This window comes from Prionailurus bengalensis, chromosome E1 (assembly GCF_016509475.1).
Source record: "Prionailurus bengalensis isolate Pbe53 chromosome E1, Fcat_Pben_1.1_paternal_pri, whole genome shotgun sequence".
NCBI lineage: Eukaryota > Metazoa > Chordata > Mammalia > Carnivora > Felidae > Prionailurus > Prionailurus bengalensis.
Window position 1 is genome coordinate 15,151,443 of NC_057347.1, and position 14,470 is coordinate 15,165,912.

Sequence of the window (14,470 nt, forward strand, 5' to 3'; positions counted from 1 at the left end):
CAACTCCAATTCTACCACTTCTCTCAGGATTACAAGGCGGAGGAAGACCCAGCAAAATTTAAGTCTATCAAAACAGGCCGAGGACCCTTGGGACCCAATTGGAAGGTGCAGTTCACATCCTCACCACCAGGGGGCAGGGCACAGCACGGGCAGACCTCTGCCATTGAGGAGGGGAATGGCTAGGGTGGGCCTAGGGAGAGCCAGAGGTCTGCCCTCTTAGTTACCTGCCTGCCTATATGTGTGTTTCTAATACAGCAAGAACTTGTAAATCAGAAAGACTGCCCATACATGTGTGCATACAAACTGGTCACTGTCAAGTTTAAGTGGTGGGGCCTGCAGAACAAAGTGGAAAACTTTATACATAAGGTAAGTGACCAGGGTAAGGCCTTTCCCGTGGCGGGGGGTGGGGGGGTGGGGGTTGCCCAACAAGATAAGTGACTTTTATCCTCAGGTGGGTGACATCAGAATATTTCGGTTTGATTTCCCAGACCCCACTTCCCCTTTCACTTAACTGTCTTACAGTTGAATGCTGTCTGTCCAGGAGCACCACATGTTACAGGGAAGGAAACTGAAGCAACAAAAAGGAAACAGGAAGGGGTTTTCTATGACTGAGCTTCAAATAAAACTCAGTCTTTCTCTTTGCTTGAAGCCGAAAGGCAAGAGGCCCCATGAGCTAAATTCTCCAGCACCCTCAATTCCTGAACTGGACAGACCTAAGGCGTTTTTATAGCTTTTTCTCTGATGTGTTAGAGCCTCGCTCCTGGGCCACATTTCATAGCTGCTGGCCGGTTTTAACCTGGCCTTAGGCTCCAGAGACAAGAAGGGAAACTTGGCACAGTTTTTGGGGGGCCTTGGCCGAACTGTGAGCACATACGCTGCCTGTCTTGCCAGCATTTTGGACACAGGGCCTAGGCTGTGGGGGGGCTCCCTCCTACCTGAGATGTTACCTGTTGTCATGTGAGGGCAAAAATCACTGACTTTTGGGACCCAAGGGCTCACCCATGTAAGCCAGCCGGGCACCACTCTTCCCCGCCCACCCCCGGAAAGTGGGGTTGTTGACACGGAGGTCGTGGGAGGGGAGCTGCAGCAGTGGCCTCTGCCTTCTGGTTCTAACTTCTAACTAGGTTCCCTCCTCTCTGTAGCAAGAAAGGCGTCTGTTTACAAACTTCCACAGGCAGCTGTTCTGTTGGCTCGATAAGTGGGTTGACCTGACCATGGACGACATCCGAAGGATGGAAGAAGAGACGAAGAGACAGCTGGATGAGGTAAGTGGGTGCCTGGAAGAGACTGGGCTCTCCACCCGGTCGATCCCCGAAGGAGACCGTCATGCGGGGCAGTTCACGAGGGCACCGCCTGCGGCTCTAGGAACGCGTCAGTGTCCACGTGAGTAAGGTCTGGTGCCAGGTGGCATGGAAGGAGAGACAGCGAGCTGAGGCCTTGGCGTACTCGGAGAGACGAATATGGCAGCGTGTGCCGCATGCCAAGTGAGCGCTTGCTGCCGTGGTTCTTTGGAACTGGAGGGGTGGGGGGAGCCGTGCTGGGCTGCGACCTCGAGGGGGCCCCTGGGAGAAGGCAGGCTGGTCGGATCCGTGAGTACCACGCACATGCCCCACGGAGGACGGCAGCAGCGCACACACGCAGCTAACTACTGAAGAGGGTGGTCTTGAGCTATATTTAGAGTTTGGAGCCTTGGCTCTTTTGGGGGAAGCGGGGGCTTGGCGTGGATCCAAGGAGCCGGAGGCCTACCACTCGTGCCGCCTCATTTGGGGATGCTTCTCTGCGAGGCTCGCTCTGAGGAGATGGTCAGGAAACAACATTCAAGCACTGACTGTGTGTGAGGCACCATTCCAAGGGCTCTTAAATACGCCATCTCCTGAGATCCTCATGATACCGGTGAGGAGACGCCACTGTTGTTGCCACCCTCAGACGAGGCTCCGAGAGTCCAGCTCGTCATACGGGCAGGGTGAGAGCCATAGCTCCGGATCACTTGGCTGTTTTTCCTCCCTTAGATGCCATTTGGGGCCGTCCTGCCCTCTCGGGGCTAAAAATAAGGCAGGAAGCTCTGTTTCATAACTGCCGTCCATTTCTCCCTCCTTGCCCTGGGTGGGTTGGCGTGGAGCCAGATGTCGGGGAGACATTGCTTTGCCCAGCTCCCCGGTAGTGCCTCCGGCGAGACCCAGGCCTGGGTGCCTGTGGTGCTCCCGCTCCACTGAGCTGGTCTTGGGTGCAGACTGGGCCCAGGCATTCTTCCTTCCCTACTTCCTGTTGAAGGCAGATGTTCTGGTTATTCATCCAGCTGCATTTGGCAGGGAAGTGGCAGGATTTTTGACACAATTCCTGATTCTTCTGCTAAGGATCTTCAAGGAAGTGGTAGATTTTTAACCTCCGGGACTATATGAGAGAGAGGCCGGAGTGTTTTGGTCACCCTAGTCCTGACAAAAGAAGGGAAAAAAATTACCAAACAAAGGAGCGTGGTGACTTCAGGGTTCAGCCTGGAGCTTCCGTCACCCACTGCCTGACAAGGTATACCGGGGCTCATGGAGGCGTTTGCGGACAGCCTTTCACTCTTTGGGCAGAATTTGAGTTCTTGGAGCTGGAGGAACTCTCCAGAGGAGCTCCTGGATCTGACTCTGAGATTCAAAGTTTGAGAGTCCTCACCATTGGGGAGTTCTTTTTTTTAATCCCCACCTCTCTCTGTGTGTTTCTCCATTCTGTGGAGAATTGTGCCAAAACCTTAGAAGACCGCTATCCTCCAGGCTAACTGCAAATTCAGGAAACCCGTTTTAGAACTGGAATTTTAAATAGTTTGTAGTAGAAGAAAAAGGGAAAACCAAGTCTGTGTCGTTGTGGGACATCTTTTGACCTCATCAGCAACTGTACCTCTGGCATACTTTTTTCTCTTTTTTTCCCTCCTTCTAAAAATAGTTTTATCAAAGTTTTATTTTTACAGTTATATTTATTAAAAAAAAACTTATTGGGGTATGATTGACACACAGAAAGCTGCACATATTTAATATATATATGTTGATGAGTTTCAGATAAGTATACATCTGTGAAACCATCACCACAGTTTTTGCGTGAACAAAAACATCACCTCCAAAAGCATTTTTATAGTTTTCAAACTCAGATGGCGTCCCCGGCTTATGAGGAAGAAGCTGTCCTCCTCTGCCCTGCCCCTGGAGTCCTGCCCCCAAGAAGCACCCCCTTGCAGTTCTTCGGGGTCTTTCTTTTGTTAATGACCTCCAGTATTTCCAAATAATATGCTTAGGCGCTTAATTCTCAATTTCTCAACTTTAGATATTAATGGTCGACTTTTCCTATGATTTAGTTCCTGTACTCCACCCATCACTCACTCTCTTCTCCCTCCTCCATTATCAGAATTTTGGGTTAATTCATTATTCTGTTTGTGTTATTACAACTTTTTTGTTCATTTCCCCATCTGAGCACTTTAGTCTTCTGCTGATTTCCGTTCCTTTCTTGGAAAATTTTTTGTTTTTTAATAATACAGTTTGAAACTAGTATGTTAACGAACTGGAATTTAAATAAACACCTGGGGGAAAAAAGATAAGAAGTTAGTAATTGCCTCCCTTCCTTTAGTTAGCTTAGTTTTATGTATCCGTGTCATTAAGTTTTGTTTTTGAATCTTTACGTGGGTGGTCCTGTCTGGTCGTGTGGCGTGTGCCGTGTGATAACGTAGGTAACGTCGGTTCATCCTCACTGATTTTGCTCCCCCCTCAACAGACACTCTGATCTCAAGATCTCCTCAGTTCTGGAAAATGTGTTTGTGTATCTATTTCATAATTTTTTCCCCTCTGTTTCCTTTATTCTTTTTTCTGGGATTTTTATTAGGAGTCAGAAATCAGACTTAATGAAGTGACCTCATTTTCTTATGTTTTCTCTCCTTTTTTATCTGCCTTCTGAAGATCTTTTCCAACGTTTGCTTCTCTCTCATCTGTTGATTTTAAAAACATTTTCAAGCATTTCTTGCACCGTGTTCTTTTTCTTCAGTACTTTTTCTGTTTTTCTCTGTGCGTTATCTTCCTTTTCTGAGGCTTTGGCGTTTTGTTTTTGTGTTTGGTTTTTGAGGTTTCTCTGCCCCTCGTGTGTTCTTTGTTTCCCCTGAGCACCCTTCTCCTGTTGGACTCCGTGATTCGCCTTAGTGGCTTTCCTTAAATGACTAGCGGTCCTTGGCCATTCATTCACGTCTAAGAGTGAGCATGCCATGGGATTGCTTGAACTTAACCCCCTGGTTAAGGGTCCCCCCACCGCCCGCACTTGCTGAGCCCTTCACTGCTGCTATGATGTGACAGGAAGGGGGGTGATTGCTTGGATGTGAGAACTCAGGGAGGGAATACCAGGGCCAAACTGGGTTTTTTTTATTCTCACTTTCAAACAAGTCACCCATTTTCAACCCTGGCTGCACACCCACCCTCTAAGGTACCTGGTGCTTCCGGTTCCTGAGCCTCTGGAGAACTTGCAGCGTAAGTGGGTCTGTTCCTCCTCAGCTCCCCTCCTCACAGGTACTTAGTGCCAGTCCCGCTGCTCTGCGAATCAGTCACTACTCGTCCATCCGTGTTTCATCTTCCAGAATGGCGTTGCCATCTCTTGTCTGCTGTTGGCGCCTGTGTTTTTGTTGTCTTCATGGTTTTATATCTTTTGCTTATTCTTTTACTGTCATCGTAGTGGGGTTTGGGGAAGGAATAGCGATAGATGCATGTTTACAACCTGCCATGGTTAACTGTAAATTTGCAAGAGGAATTATGACCCTTGCTCTCTGAATAATGCATAGCAGTCTAACGTGGGTGGATTTTCTCGGTGAATTATGAGGGGTCACTATAAGGCCACAGTCACCACTACTGTAACTCTGGTCCCATTGGGAGGGTGGACTTACCATTCTTGGGTGAGGTTCAAGGGTTTGAGAAACAAGGGATCAAGAGATCAGTCCTTTGCCCTAAAAAGAAACATGTCAGGATATGTGTGCCTGTAGGAGAGCAGTGTCTGTCTGTCTTCCTCCCTCCTTTCCTCTTTCCCTCCCTTCTTCCCTCTCTTTTTCTCCCTCTCCCTTGCTCTTGCTCTCTTAAGAGACTCATAGTCTTGAGGGGTGCCTGGGTGGCTCAGTCGGTTGAGCGTCCGACTTCGGCTCAGGTCATGACCTCACAGTCTGTGAGTTCGAGCCCCACATCGGGCTCTGTGCTGATCGCTCAGAGCCTGGAGACTGCTTCCGATTCTGGGTCTCCCTCTCTCTCTGCCCCTTCCCTGCTCATGCTCTGTCTCTCTCTGTCTCAAAAATAAATAAAAACACTAAGAAAGAAAGTTTTTTTTTAAAAAAAGAGACTCATAATCTTGAAACTGAAAGAAAGCTCCTTAAAGCTCACTTAGTCCAATTGCATGTCCAACGCTTGAGTCCTCTCTGCAGCTTCCCCACCAGCCTGTGCTTGATTGCTTCCTATAATGGGGAACTCACTATCTCTTGAATGTGGTGGTAATAAAAAATATTTTCATTACTAATAGCTAATATTTTATTGAGGTCTTACTGTACGCCTGGCGTGTGTGGTCAGCATTTTCCGTGAATTGCATTATCAAATCCTCATGTCATCCTGTGCCATAGTATTTTCATCTTATAGGTAGAACAACTGAGGCTCAAAGAAGTTGAGGATACCTCCTAGTTCAGTATACAAGTGCCGCCTGGGCCTTTGGCCAATAACTCTGTAGATAATGCGCCTGGGAGAAGGGAACTCATTTTAAAACTTTTAAGAAAACTTGTTTCCTGAGGTGCTGGACTCTAGAACATTTGCTGAAAAACCGCAAAGATACTGTTGTGTCAGAGTGCATGAGTAAGATTCTGTAGCATTTTCTTTCCCAGCCTTCCTTTGTGGGGGTTCCTTCTAAGTCCCCGTGGGCTCCGTGATTCCTCTGGTACCTCCGTAGCCCATCCCTTCGTGATGGAGCCAAGAGGCCGCATGACCCTCTTGCTCCGCAGGTCCACTTTGGGGGCTGTCTCTGAACCTCCTTGCAGTCACTCCCCCTGTCTCTGTGCTTACCTGTGAATGTGCCTTTCTCTTTCTCGTCTCCTGACTCTTGATGCAAAGGTCCCTTGCTCCATCCTTTGGCTTTCTGGCAGATGATTGCTGGTTCACCATAATTTTTAGATTTTTAAGTCTTAAACTCTGAACTGGTTCCCCTGAGACTATATAAGTGTCCCTGTGCAGTGAAATGCCTACTATACCCCAAAGTTTCCAGTTTGTGATTATGGTAGACAGAAGTTTAGAGGGTTAAGCTGATCAACAGAAACCGTTCAGAGCCTAGCTTACCTGCTGGGCCGCGGGACAGTGGGGCGTGAGATTCCAGTAGCATTGGCAGAGGGCAGCGCTAGCTCGGGCTCTAGAGGCTGCGGGATCCCTGCAGGTGGAGAACCATGTTGGCCCGTGGACTCTTAATTCCCTCTCACCTGCCCAACAGTGAGTGACCCCAGGGCAGACCGCCTGGAACTTTGGAACATCTTGAAATATGGAAGTAGATTTATTTACGTTCTTTTCATTTATTTATTTGTTCATCAGTCATTCACTTATTAATGTCTGTTTATTTTTGAGAGAGAGCAAGAGGCAGAGTGCGAGCAGGGGTGGGGCAGAGAGAGAGGGAGACACAGAATCCCAAGCAGGCTCCAGGCTCCAGGCTGTCAGCACAGACCCTGATGCGGGGCTCGAACTCACAAACTGTGGGATCATGTGACCTGAGCCAAGGTCGGACGCTTAACCAACTGAGCTACCCCGGCAGGCGCCTCTTTCTTTTCTTTTCAAATACAGTCTCATTTTTCAATATTAGGGTAATATGTAAACATTAAACATTTTTTTGGAAAATAGTGAAAAGTAGAAAGAAAAAAAAATCACTTGTACTCTACTTAAAGATAACCTCCAAAACATGTGAAGTCTTTCTACACACTTTTTTTAAAAAAATTTTAATGTTTATTTTTGAGAGAGAGACACAGAGCATGAACAGAGGAGGGGCAGAGAGAGAGGGAGACACAGAATCTGAAGCAGGCCCCAGGCTCTGAGCTGTCAGCACAGAGCCCGATACGGGGCTTGAACTCACGAGAACCGTGAGATCATGACCTAGGCCAAAGTTGGATGCTTAACCGACTGAACCACCCAGGTGCCCCTTTCTACACACTTTTACTTAGTTATGATCATAGGACATATGCCAAATGGATAGCCTACTTTTTTCTCTGAACATTATAACAAATATGTAACATTATAACAAATGTTAACATTTTCCACCAAGAGTTTCTTCACACACAGGGTTCTGACGGCAGCATACACATTGCTCTGTGATCGGTCATTGCCCTGCATTGGGTTTTCCTTCATGTTCTCAGGTTCTCACTGTTGTCAGTAATGCTGGGATGAAAATTTCTGTGCATGCAGTGTTTTGGATTATTATTTGGATTTGGATTATGATTATTTCCTTAGAATAAATTCCTACCAATGGAATTAGACAATTTAAGACTCTTGTTATTTATTACCAAATTTCTTTTCTGAAGGGCTTTCTTTTTTTTTAATTTAATTTTCTTTTCAGTTTTATTTATTTAAGTAATCTCTGCACCCACCATGGAGCTTGAGCTCATGACCTGGAGATCAAGAGTCACGCGCCCCTCTGATTGAGTCAGCCAGGAACCCCTGCAAAGGGCTTTCTAAAGAGGTTCTAGAAACAGTTTGCATGTACCTCATGTTTGTGTTTCTTCAGGAATGCTTGGTCTCTGGTTGCTTTTCAGGGTCTTAAACTGATTTTTTTTTTTTTTTTGCTAGCTTTATTTCTTATTGAACTTTTTATTTTGAAATGATTATAAGATTCACATGTAGGGGCGCCTGGATGGCTCAGTCGGTTAAGCGTCCAGCTTCGGCTCAGGTCATGATCTCACAGCTTGTGAGTTCGAGCCCTGCATCGGGCTCTGTGCTGACAGCTTGGAGCCTGGAGCCTCTTCAGATTCTGTGTCTTTCTCTCTCTCTCTGCCCCTCCCCTGCTCACACTCTGTCTCTCAAAAATAAATAAACATTTAAAAAAATTAAAAAAAAGATTCACATGCAGTTATAAGAAATAATACAGAGTGGGGTGCCTGGGTGGCTTAGTCAGTTAAGCGTACAACTCAATTTTGGCTCACATTGTGACCTCACAGTTTATGAGTTCAATTCCCACCTCCGGCTCTATGCTGACAGAGCGGAGCCTACTTGGGATTCTGTCTCCTTCTCTCTCTGCCACGTTCATGCATGCTCTCTCTCCCTCTCTCTAAAATAAATAAACTTAAAAAAAAGAATGCAAAGGGATCCATTTCTCCCAACGGCAATGTGTTGCAAAACTACAGTATCACAACCAGGATATTGACATTGATACTTTCACTAGTTTTTTTTTTTTTCTTAATCAAAGGAGTATTTCATACTTAATAGTAAAAATTTTCAAAAGATATACAAAATAGGGACACCTGCCTGGCTTATTTGGTAGAGCATGTGACTCTTGATTTCATGGTTGTAAGTTTGAGCCCCATGTTAGGTGTAGAGATTAAAAATAAAATCTTTTTTTTTTTTTTCAACGTTTATTTATTTTTGGGACAGAGAGAGACAGAGCATGAACGGGGGAGGGGCAGAGAGAGAGGGAGACACAGAATCGGAAACAGGCTCCAGGCTCTGAGCCATCAGCCCAGAGAGCCTGACGCGGAGCTCGAACTCACGGACTGCGAGATCGTGACCTGGCTGAAGTCGGACGCTTAACCGACTGCGCCACCCAGGCGCCCCCAAAATCTTTTTTTTTTTAATGTTTGTTTATTTTTGAGAGACAGAGAGACAGAACATGAGTGGGAGAAGGGCAGAGAGAGAGGGAGACACAGAATCTGAAGCAGGCTCCAGGCTCTGAGCTGTCAGCACAGAGCCCAACGCGGGGCTTGAACCCACGAACTGTGAGGTCATGAGCTGAAGTCAGAGGCTTAACCGACTGAGCCACCCAGGGGCCCCAAAAATAAAATCTTAAAAATATATAAATATGGAAAAATACAAAATTGAAGTCCAAATAAATAAATAAAATAAATAGATGAATAAAAGTTCCTTTCTTCCAATCCCTGGCCTTATTCCCTAGAGAAAATCACTGTTAAAAACAAACCAAGGGGGGCGCCTGGGTGGCTCAGTAGTTTGGGCATCCGACTTCAGCTCAGGTCATGATCTCAGGGTCTGTGAGTTCGAGCCCCGCGTCAGGCTCTGTGCTGGCAGCTCAGAGCCTGGATCCTGCTTCAGATTCTGTGTCTTCTTCTCTCTCTGCCCCTCCCCTGCTCATGCTCTGTCTCTCTCTCTTTCTCAAAAATAAATAAAAATATTAAAAAAAACAAACGGGAGGGGTCAGCTCAGGTCATGATCTTGCACTCTGTGAGTTTGAGCCCCACGTCGGGATCTGTGCTGACAGCTCGGAGCCTGGAGCCTGCTTCAGATTCTGTCTCCCTCTCTCTCTGTCCCTCCCCCGCTCATGCTCTGTCTCTCTCTCTCTGTCAAAAATAAACATTAAAATAAAAATTAAAAAACAAACAAACCAGGGGATGCCAACTGACATGGCTCAGTCAGATGAGCATCCAACTGCTGATTTCTGTTCAGGTCATGATCGACCCCAGGGTCTTGGGACTGAGCCCTGTATCAGGCTCTGCACTCAGCGTGGAGCCTGCTTAAGATTCTCTCTCTCCTTCCGCCCCTCTCCCTTGCTTGCGCACGTGTGCGTGCACACACGATCTCTCTTTTTCTCAAACAAAACAAACAAACCAGGATTGGAGTTTCTATTTTCATATTCCTGGACTATATGCGTCTACATAGCCAGCCTTCTGTAGCTTGATCGGAAGAACAAACATCAGATAAAACCTCTCAGTGTTATACAGGCCCCAAGAAACAGGAAATAAGCATTCTTAGAGCATTTCGTTAGAAGAATGAAATAATGCATTTTTATTTCAGTGGCACCCTCTGAGGCGACCTTGTCTCTGAGAGTAGGGGAAGCTATCATGGTCTCTGATAGGAAGTTGCATCTTAAGCCGTAGGAAACAGGACCTGGCTTTAGTAAATTAAAGCAAGGCAATAAACTCTGAGGGTATACATGGATCTAGTTGGGGCCCAAGGAGCTTTGCTTCTCTGGTACTAAATCTTAGCCTCTCTCAAATCGAAAATTTATGTGAATGGTCATTAGTGAGCAAACAGTTAATGAATTCTTTTTTGTGTTTTTAAAAAAATTTATTTTGAGCTGAGATATGGAAACAACCTAAGTGTCCATCAATAGATAAATGGATAAAGAAGATGTGGTGTGTGTGTGTGTGTGTGTGTGTGTGTGTGTGTGTGTGTGTGTGTAAATAAAATGGATGGCATACGACTCAGCCATAAAAGGGAATGAAATCTTGCATTGTGACAACATGGATGGACCCTAAAGGGTATTACACTAAGTGAAATAAGTCAGACAGAAAAAGACAAATACCATATAATCTCACTGATAGGTGGAATCTAAAAAACAAAACAAATGAACAAACAAGAGAAACAGAGCCTCAAATATAGAGAACAAACTAGTAGTTCCCAGAGGGGAGGGTGGATTGGGAGGTGGGTGAAACAGTTATAAAATAAGTAGGTCACGGGGACCCTGGGTGGCTCAGTCAGTTAAGCATCTGACTCTTGATTTCAGCTCGGGTCATGATCTCATAATTTGTGAGTTTGAGCTTCACGTTGGGCTCTGTGCTGACAATGCAGAGCCTGCTTGGGATTCTCTCTCTCTCTCTCTCTCTCTCTCTCTCTCTGCCCCTCCCCTGCTCACACTTAAACGAACTTAAAAAAAAAAAGTCACAGGATGAAAAATACAGCACAGGTAATACAGTCAATAGTAGTGGAATAATTTTGTATGTGACCAATGGCGACTACACTCACATGGTGAACATTTCCTAATGTATCTAATTGTCGAATCACTGTGTTGTACACAGAAACTAACATAATATTGTACATCAGCTATATTTTATTTATTTATTTTTTAATTTATTTTGACGGGCACCTGGGTGGCTCAGTTGGTTGAGTGGCCAACTCTTGATTTTGGCTCAGGTCATGATCCCAGGGTCATGGGATAGAGCCCTGTGTCTGGCTCCACACTGAGCGTGGAGTCTGCTTAAGATTCTCTTGGGGCGCCTGGGTGGCTCAGTCGGTTAAGCGGCCGACTTCGGCTCAGGTCACGATCTCGCGGTCCATGAGTTCGAGCCCCGTGTCGGGCTCTGCGCTGACAGCTCAGAGCCTGGAGCCTGTTTCAGATTCTGTGTCTCCCTCTCTCTGACCCTCCCCTGTTCATGCTCTGTCTCTCTCTGTCTCAAAAATAAATAAAAACGTTAAAAAAAATTTTTTTTAAAAGATTCTCTCCCCCTGCCCCTCTTCCCTGCATGCATGTGCTCTCTCTCTCTAAAATTAAAAGAAATAAATAAAAATTAGTTTGAAAGAGTTTCAAACTTAGAGAAAATGACAAGAAAAACACAAAGAACTCTTGTATGCCCCCTTACACAGAGACCTCATTCCTTTTAAGTTTCTTTTTTTTTTAAAGTTTATTTCTTTCTTTGAGAGAGAGAGAGAAAGCGCCGGGGAGGGGCAGAGAGAGGGGGAGAGAGAGAATCGCAAGCAGCTCTGCATCGACAGAGGGCTCAGCCCCAGGAACTGCAAGATCATGATCCCAGCTGAGATGAAAAGTTGGGCATTTAACTGACTGAGCCACCCAGGCACCCCTATTTATTTATCTTGAGAGAGAGAGAGAGAGCAGTGGAGGGGCAGAGAGAGAGGGAGAGAATCCCAACACAGTGCTCAATCTCACACACTGTGAGATCATGACCTGAGCCAAAATGAAGAGTCGGATGCTTAACTGACTGAGCCACCCAGGCTCCCCAGAGACTTCTGTCCTTTCGAGCGGATACAGCCCAGTGTCACACACTGTACCCTTCTAGTCTCTTTCACTCTGATGCAATTCCTCAGTTTTCCTGGACTTCCATGACCTTGACATTTTTGAAGGTTATAGGCATAGGCAAATCATCATGTAAAATGTCTTTCAGTTTGGGTTTATGCAATGATTCTGCAGGATTAGATCCAGTTTATATATTTTAGGCCAAAATGTCACAGATTTGGTGTCCTTTCATTGCATTGTAGCTGTCTTTCTGTCCACTTACTGCTCAGGTTACCTCTGTCCACTCAAAGCACAAGGCATCAGGGGTTTGTCTTTTTCTTTTCGTGACACAGCCCTGGGACCATGTCTCTAAGGAGCCCTGGTTCCTTTCAGTGAAGGGTCCTGGGTGTGCTCGTTACTGCTGGGCTGTTGCTGCCCCCAGGCCTTCTCATAGGACAGAGCTGAGGAACTTTCACATCTGTAGTTATTTCCATATCTGTCTTACGTGTATGTTCACACAAATACTTCCAATTCCAGCCTAATACTACAAGGTAAACTTTTTCTCTTTTTAAAAACATAACAGTGGGGCGTCTGAGTGGCTCAGTCGGTTAAGCATCTGACTTCGGCTCAGGTCATGATCTCACGGTTTGTGAGTTCGAGCCCCGCGTTGGGCTCTGGGCTGACAGCTTGGAGCCTGGAGCCCGCTTCAGATTCTGTGTCTCCCTCTGTCTGCCCCTCCGCTGCTTGCACTCTGTCTCTTGCATTGTCTCAAAAATAAATAAACATTAAAAAAAATTTTTTTAAAACAGTGCCTTTATCCTTAACAGATTTCTATCATGTTGGAAAATCTTGAATTTGTTAAACTCCTATAAAGTAATCTATTAACAGGCATTAATTGATATAGATAACTGAAGTTACAGAAGCAGTAAAAATCAAAAGCCATCATTTGTGAAAGTGAGTTTAGAGCAAATCGACAGGAGATAGGCACTCAGGTGGAGGTAGGAATAAGCACATACTGGCTTCGTGTCAGAAAATGGATCTTCCTGTTTGGCACAGAGGATCTTTGCTGGGGATGGTAAGTGAGGCATGTAAGACTGACTGATTTGGTGACTCACTTATTGTCTGTCTCCTGTAGGTTCTGACTTATCAGGTCTTGGGTCCAAGAATCTACAACAAGCAGTCTGGGCAATTCTTTTGCTCAAGTAGGAAACTGGCCCAAAAGACCAAGCTGAGACATTTGATGTCATTCCAGTAAAAGTTGTCAACAGGGAATGAATATCGGAACCTCCAGGAGAATTTTTTTTTTTTTTTTTTTAACCATGTCCAGGTTCCACATGGATTCACTGAGTGTAATAATCGGGGGAAAGCAGGGAGTGTGAAAAACGGACACGAGTTCCAAATGTGGCGGGAAGAGTATTTTGAAAATATGTCCTAGTGGAGAACTGCTGCTTCTGAGGTAGAATCTCTGCAGGCGTGGCAGTGTTAAAGTTTTAGCGAACGAAACAGAACTCTGAGGAGGAAGCACAGAAGTCCAGTTTCCTCGGAGCTTGTGGGCACCCCCCCCCCCCCTTTACTGCAGGGTGCTGCAGAGATCCCAGGTGGGGTGGACTGAGCGCATACTCCGGGCCAGCACTCTACCGCACTAAGTACTCTGCATGAACACCTTTACTTCATTTTCTACAGCCCCACGACGCAGTCGCTCTTATTATCTTCATTTTATCATCACAGGCACTGAGGCTTAGAGTGCAGTGAGGTAACTTGTTCAGGGTCACATGTGGTGATGGCGCCAGAATACAATCCAGGCAGTTTGACTCCAGAGGCCCATTCTCTGAGGTGCTCACAATTTGTTGAATGAATAAAGAATGAGAGTTGAGCAGAACACTCGTGGATAGTGAAGAAATATCTGATGGGAAGTTAAAATACGCATGTGTTGCAGGCATGCTGCAAATAGAGTGGAACTTGCAAGCTGGAAAGGATTTGAGGGAGATCACCTCCACAGTCTCCCCACGAGAAGTTGTGTCCCCTTCTGCTTGGAAGTTGCAGCTGACAGGGGCCACTCAGGGCTTCCAGAGAAGACCCCATCCTGTTTTCCGGCAGCCTCACACTTCTGCTGAGATCTACCCCCCCTGCACTTTCAAGCCCCGCCTTCTCGTGCCACGCTCTGCCCATCTGACCGATGGCGCGGAGCCTCTCAGCAGAGCCCAGGAAAGGGAATTGCCCTTCCCTCCACCTGCCCCCTCCAGGGAGCCACAGGACTTGCCACCTCGCTTCCTGCCGGTCTCTACTTAATGTCACTTGTCAGAGACCTTCCACAACTCGCTTCTCCAGGGTCATGCTCCATCCAAACAGCCCTTGGCCCCACCTGACATATTGGTTGGTTCTCCCTCACTTTGCCCCAGGAAGTAAGCACCGGGAGGAGAGACTTGGTCTCTCCCTGGTTCACTGTTGAATCCTCAGGCCTGAAGCAGTTTTGTGCAGTTTCTAGCACAAAGGAGTTGCTTCATAGATATTTGTTGAATGAATGAATGAAGAAAGAGAGGAGCTTAAGAGCTATACCCCAGCA

General features: G+C 46.2%; 1 protein-coding gene across 1 annotated transcript in view; it reads left to right on the forward strand.

Annotated features, from left to right (window-relative positions):
* Nucleotides 1-14,470, forward strand: part of PITPNA (phosphatidylinositol transfer protein alpha) — a 40,626-nt gene that overhangs the window by 22,190 nt on the left and 3,966 nt on the right. The window contains exons 8-10 of the mRNA XM_043583495.1: nucleotides 28-105; nucleotides 256-366; nucleotides 1,143-1,265. Coding sequence (XP_043439430.1) covers nucleotides 28-105; nucleotides 256-366; nucleotides 1,143-1,265 — 312 coding nt within the window. The remainder of the gene's footprint in view (nucleotides 1-27; nucleotides 106-255; nucleotides 367-1,142; nucleotides 1,266-14,470) is intronic.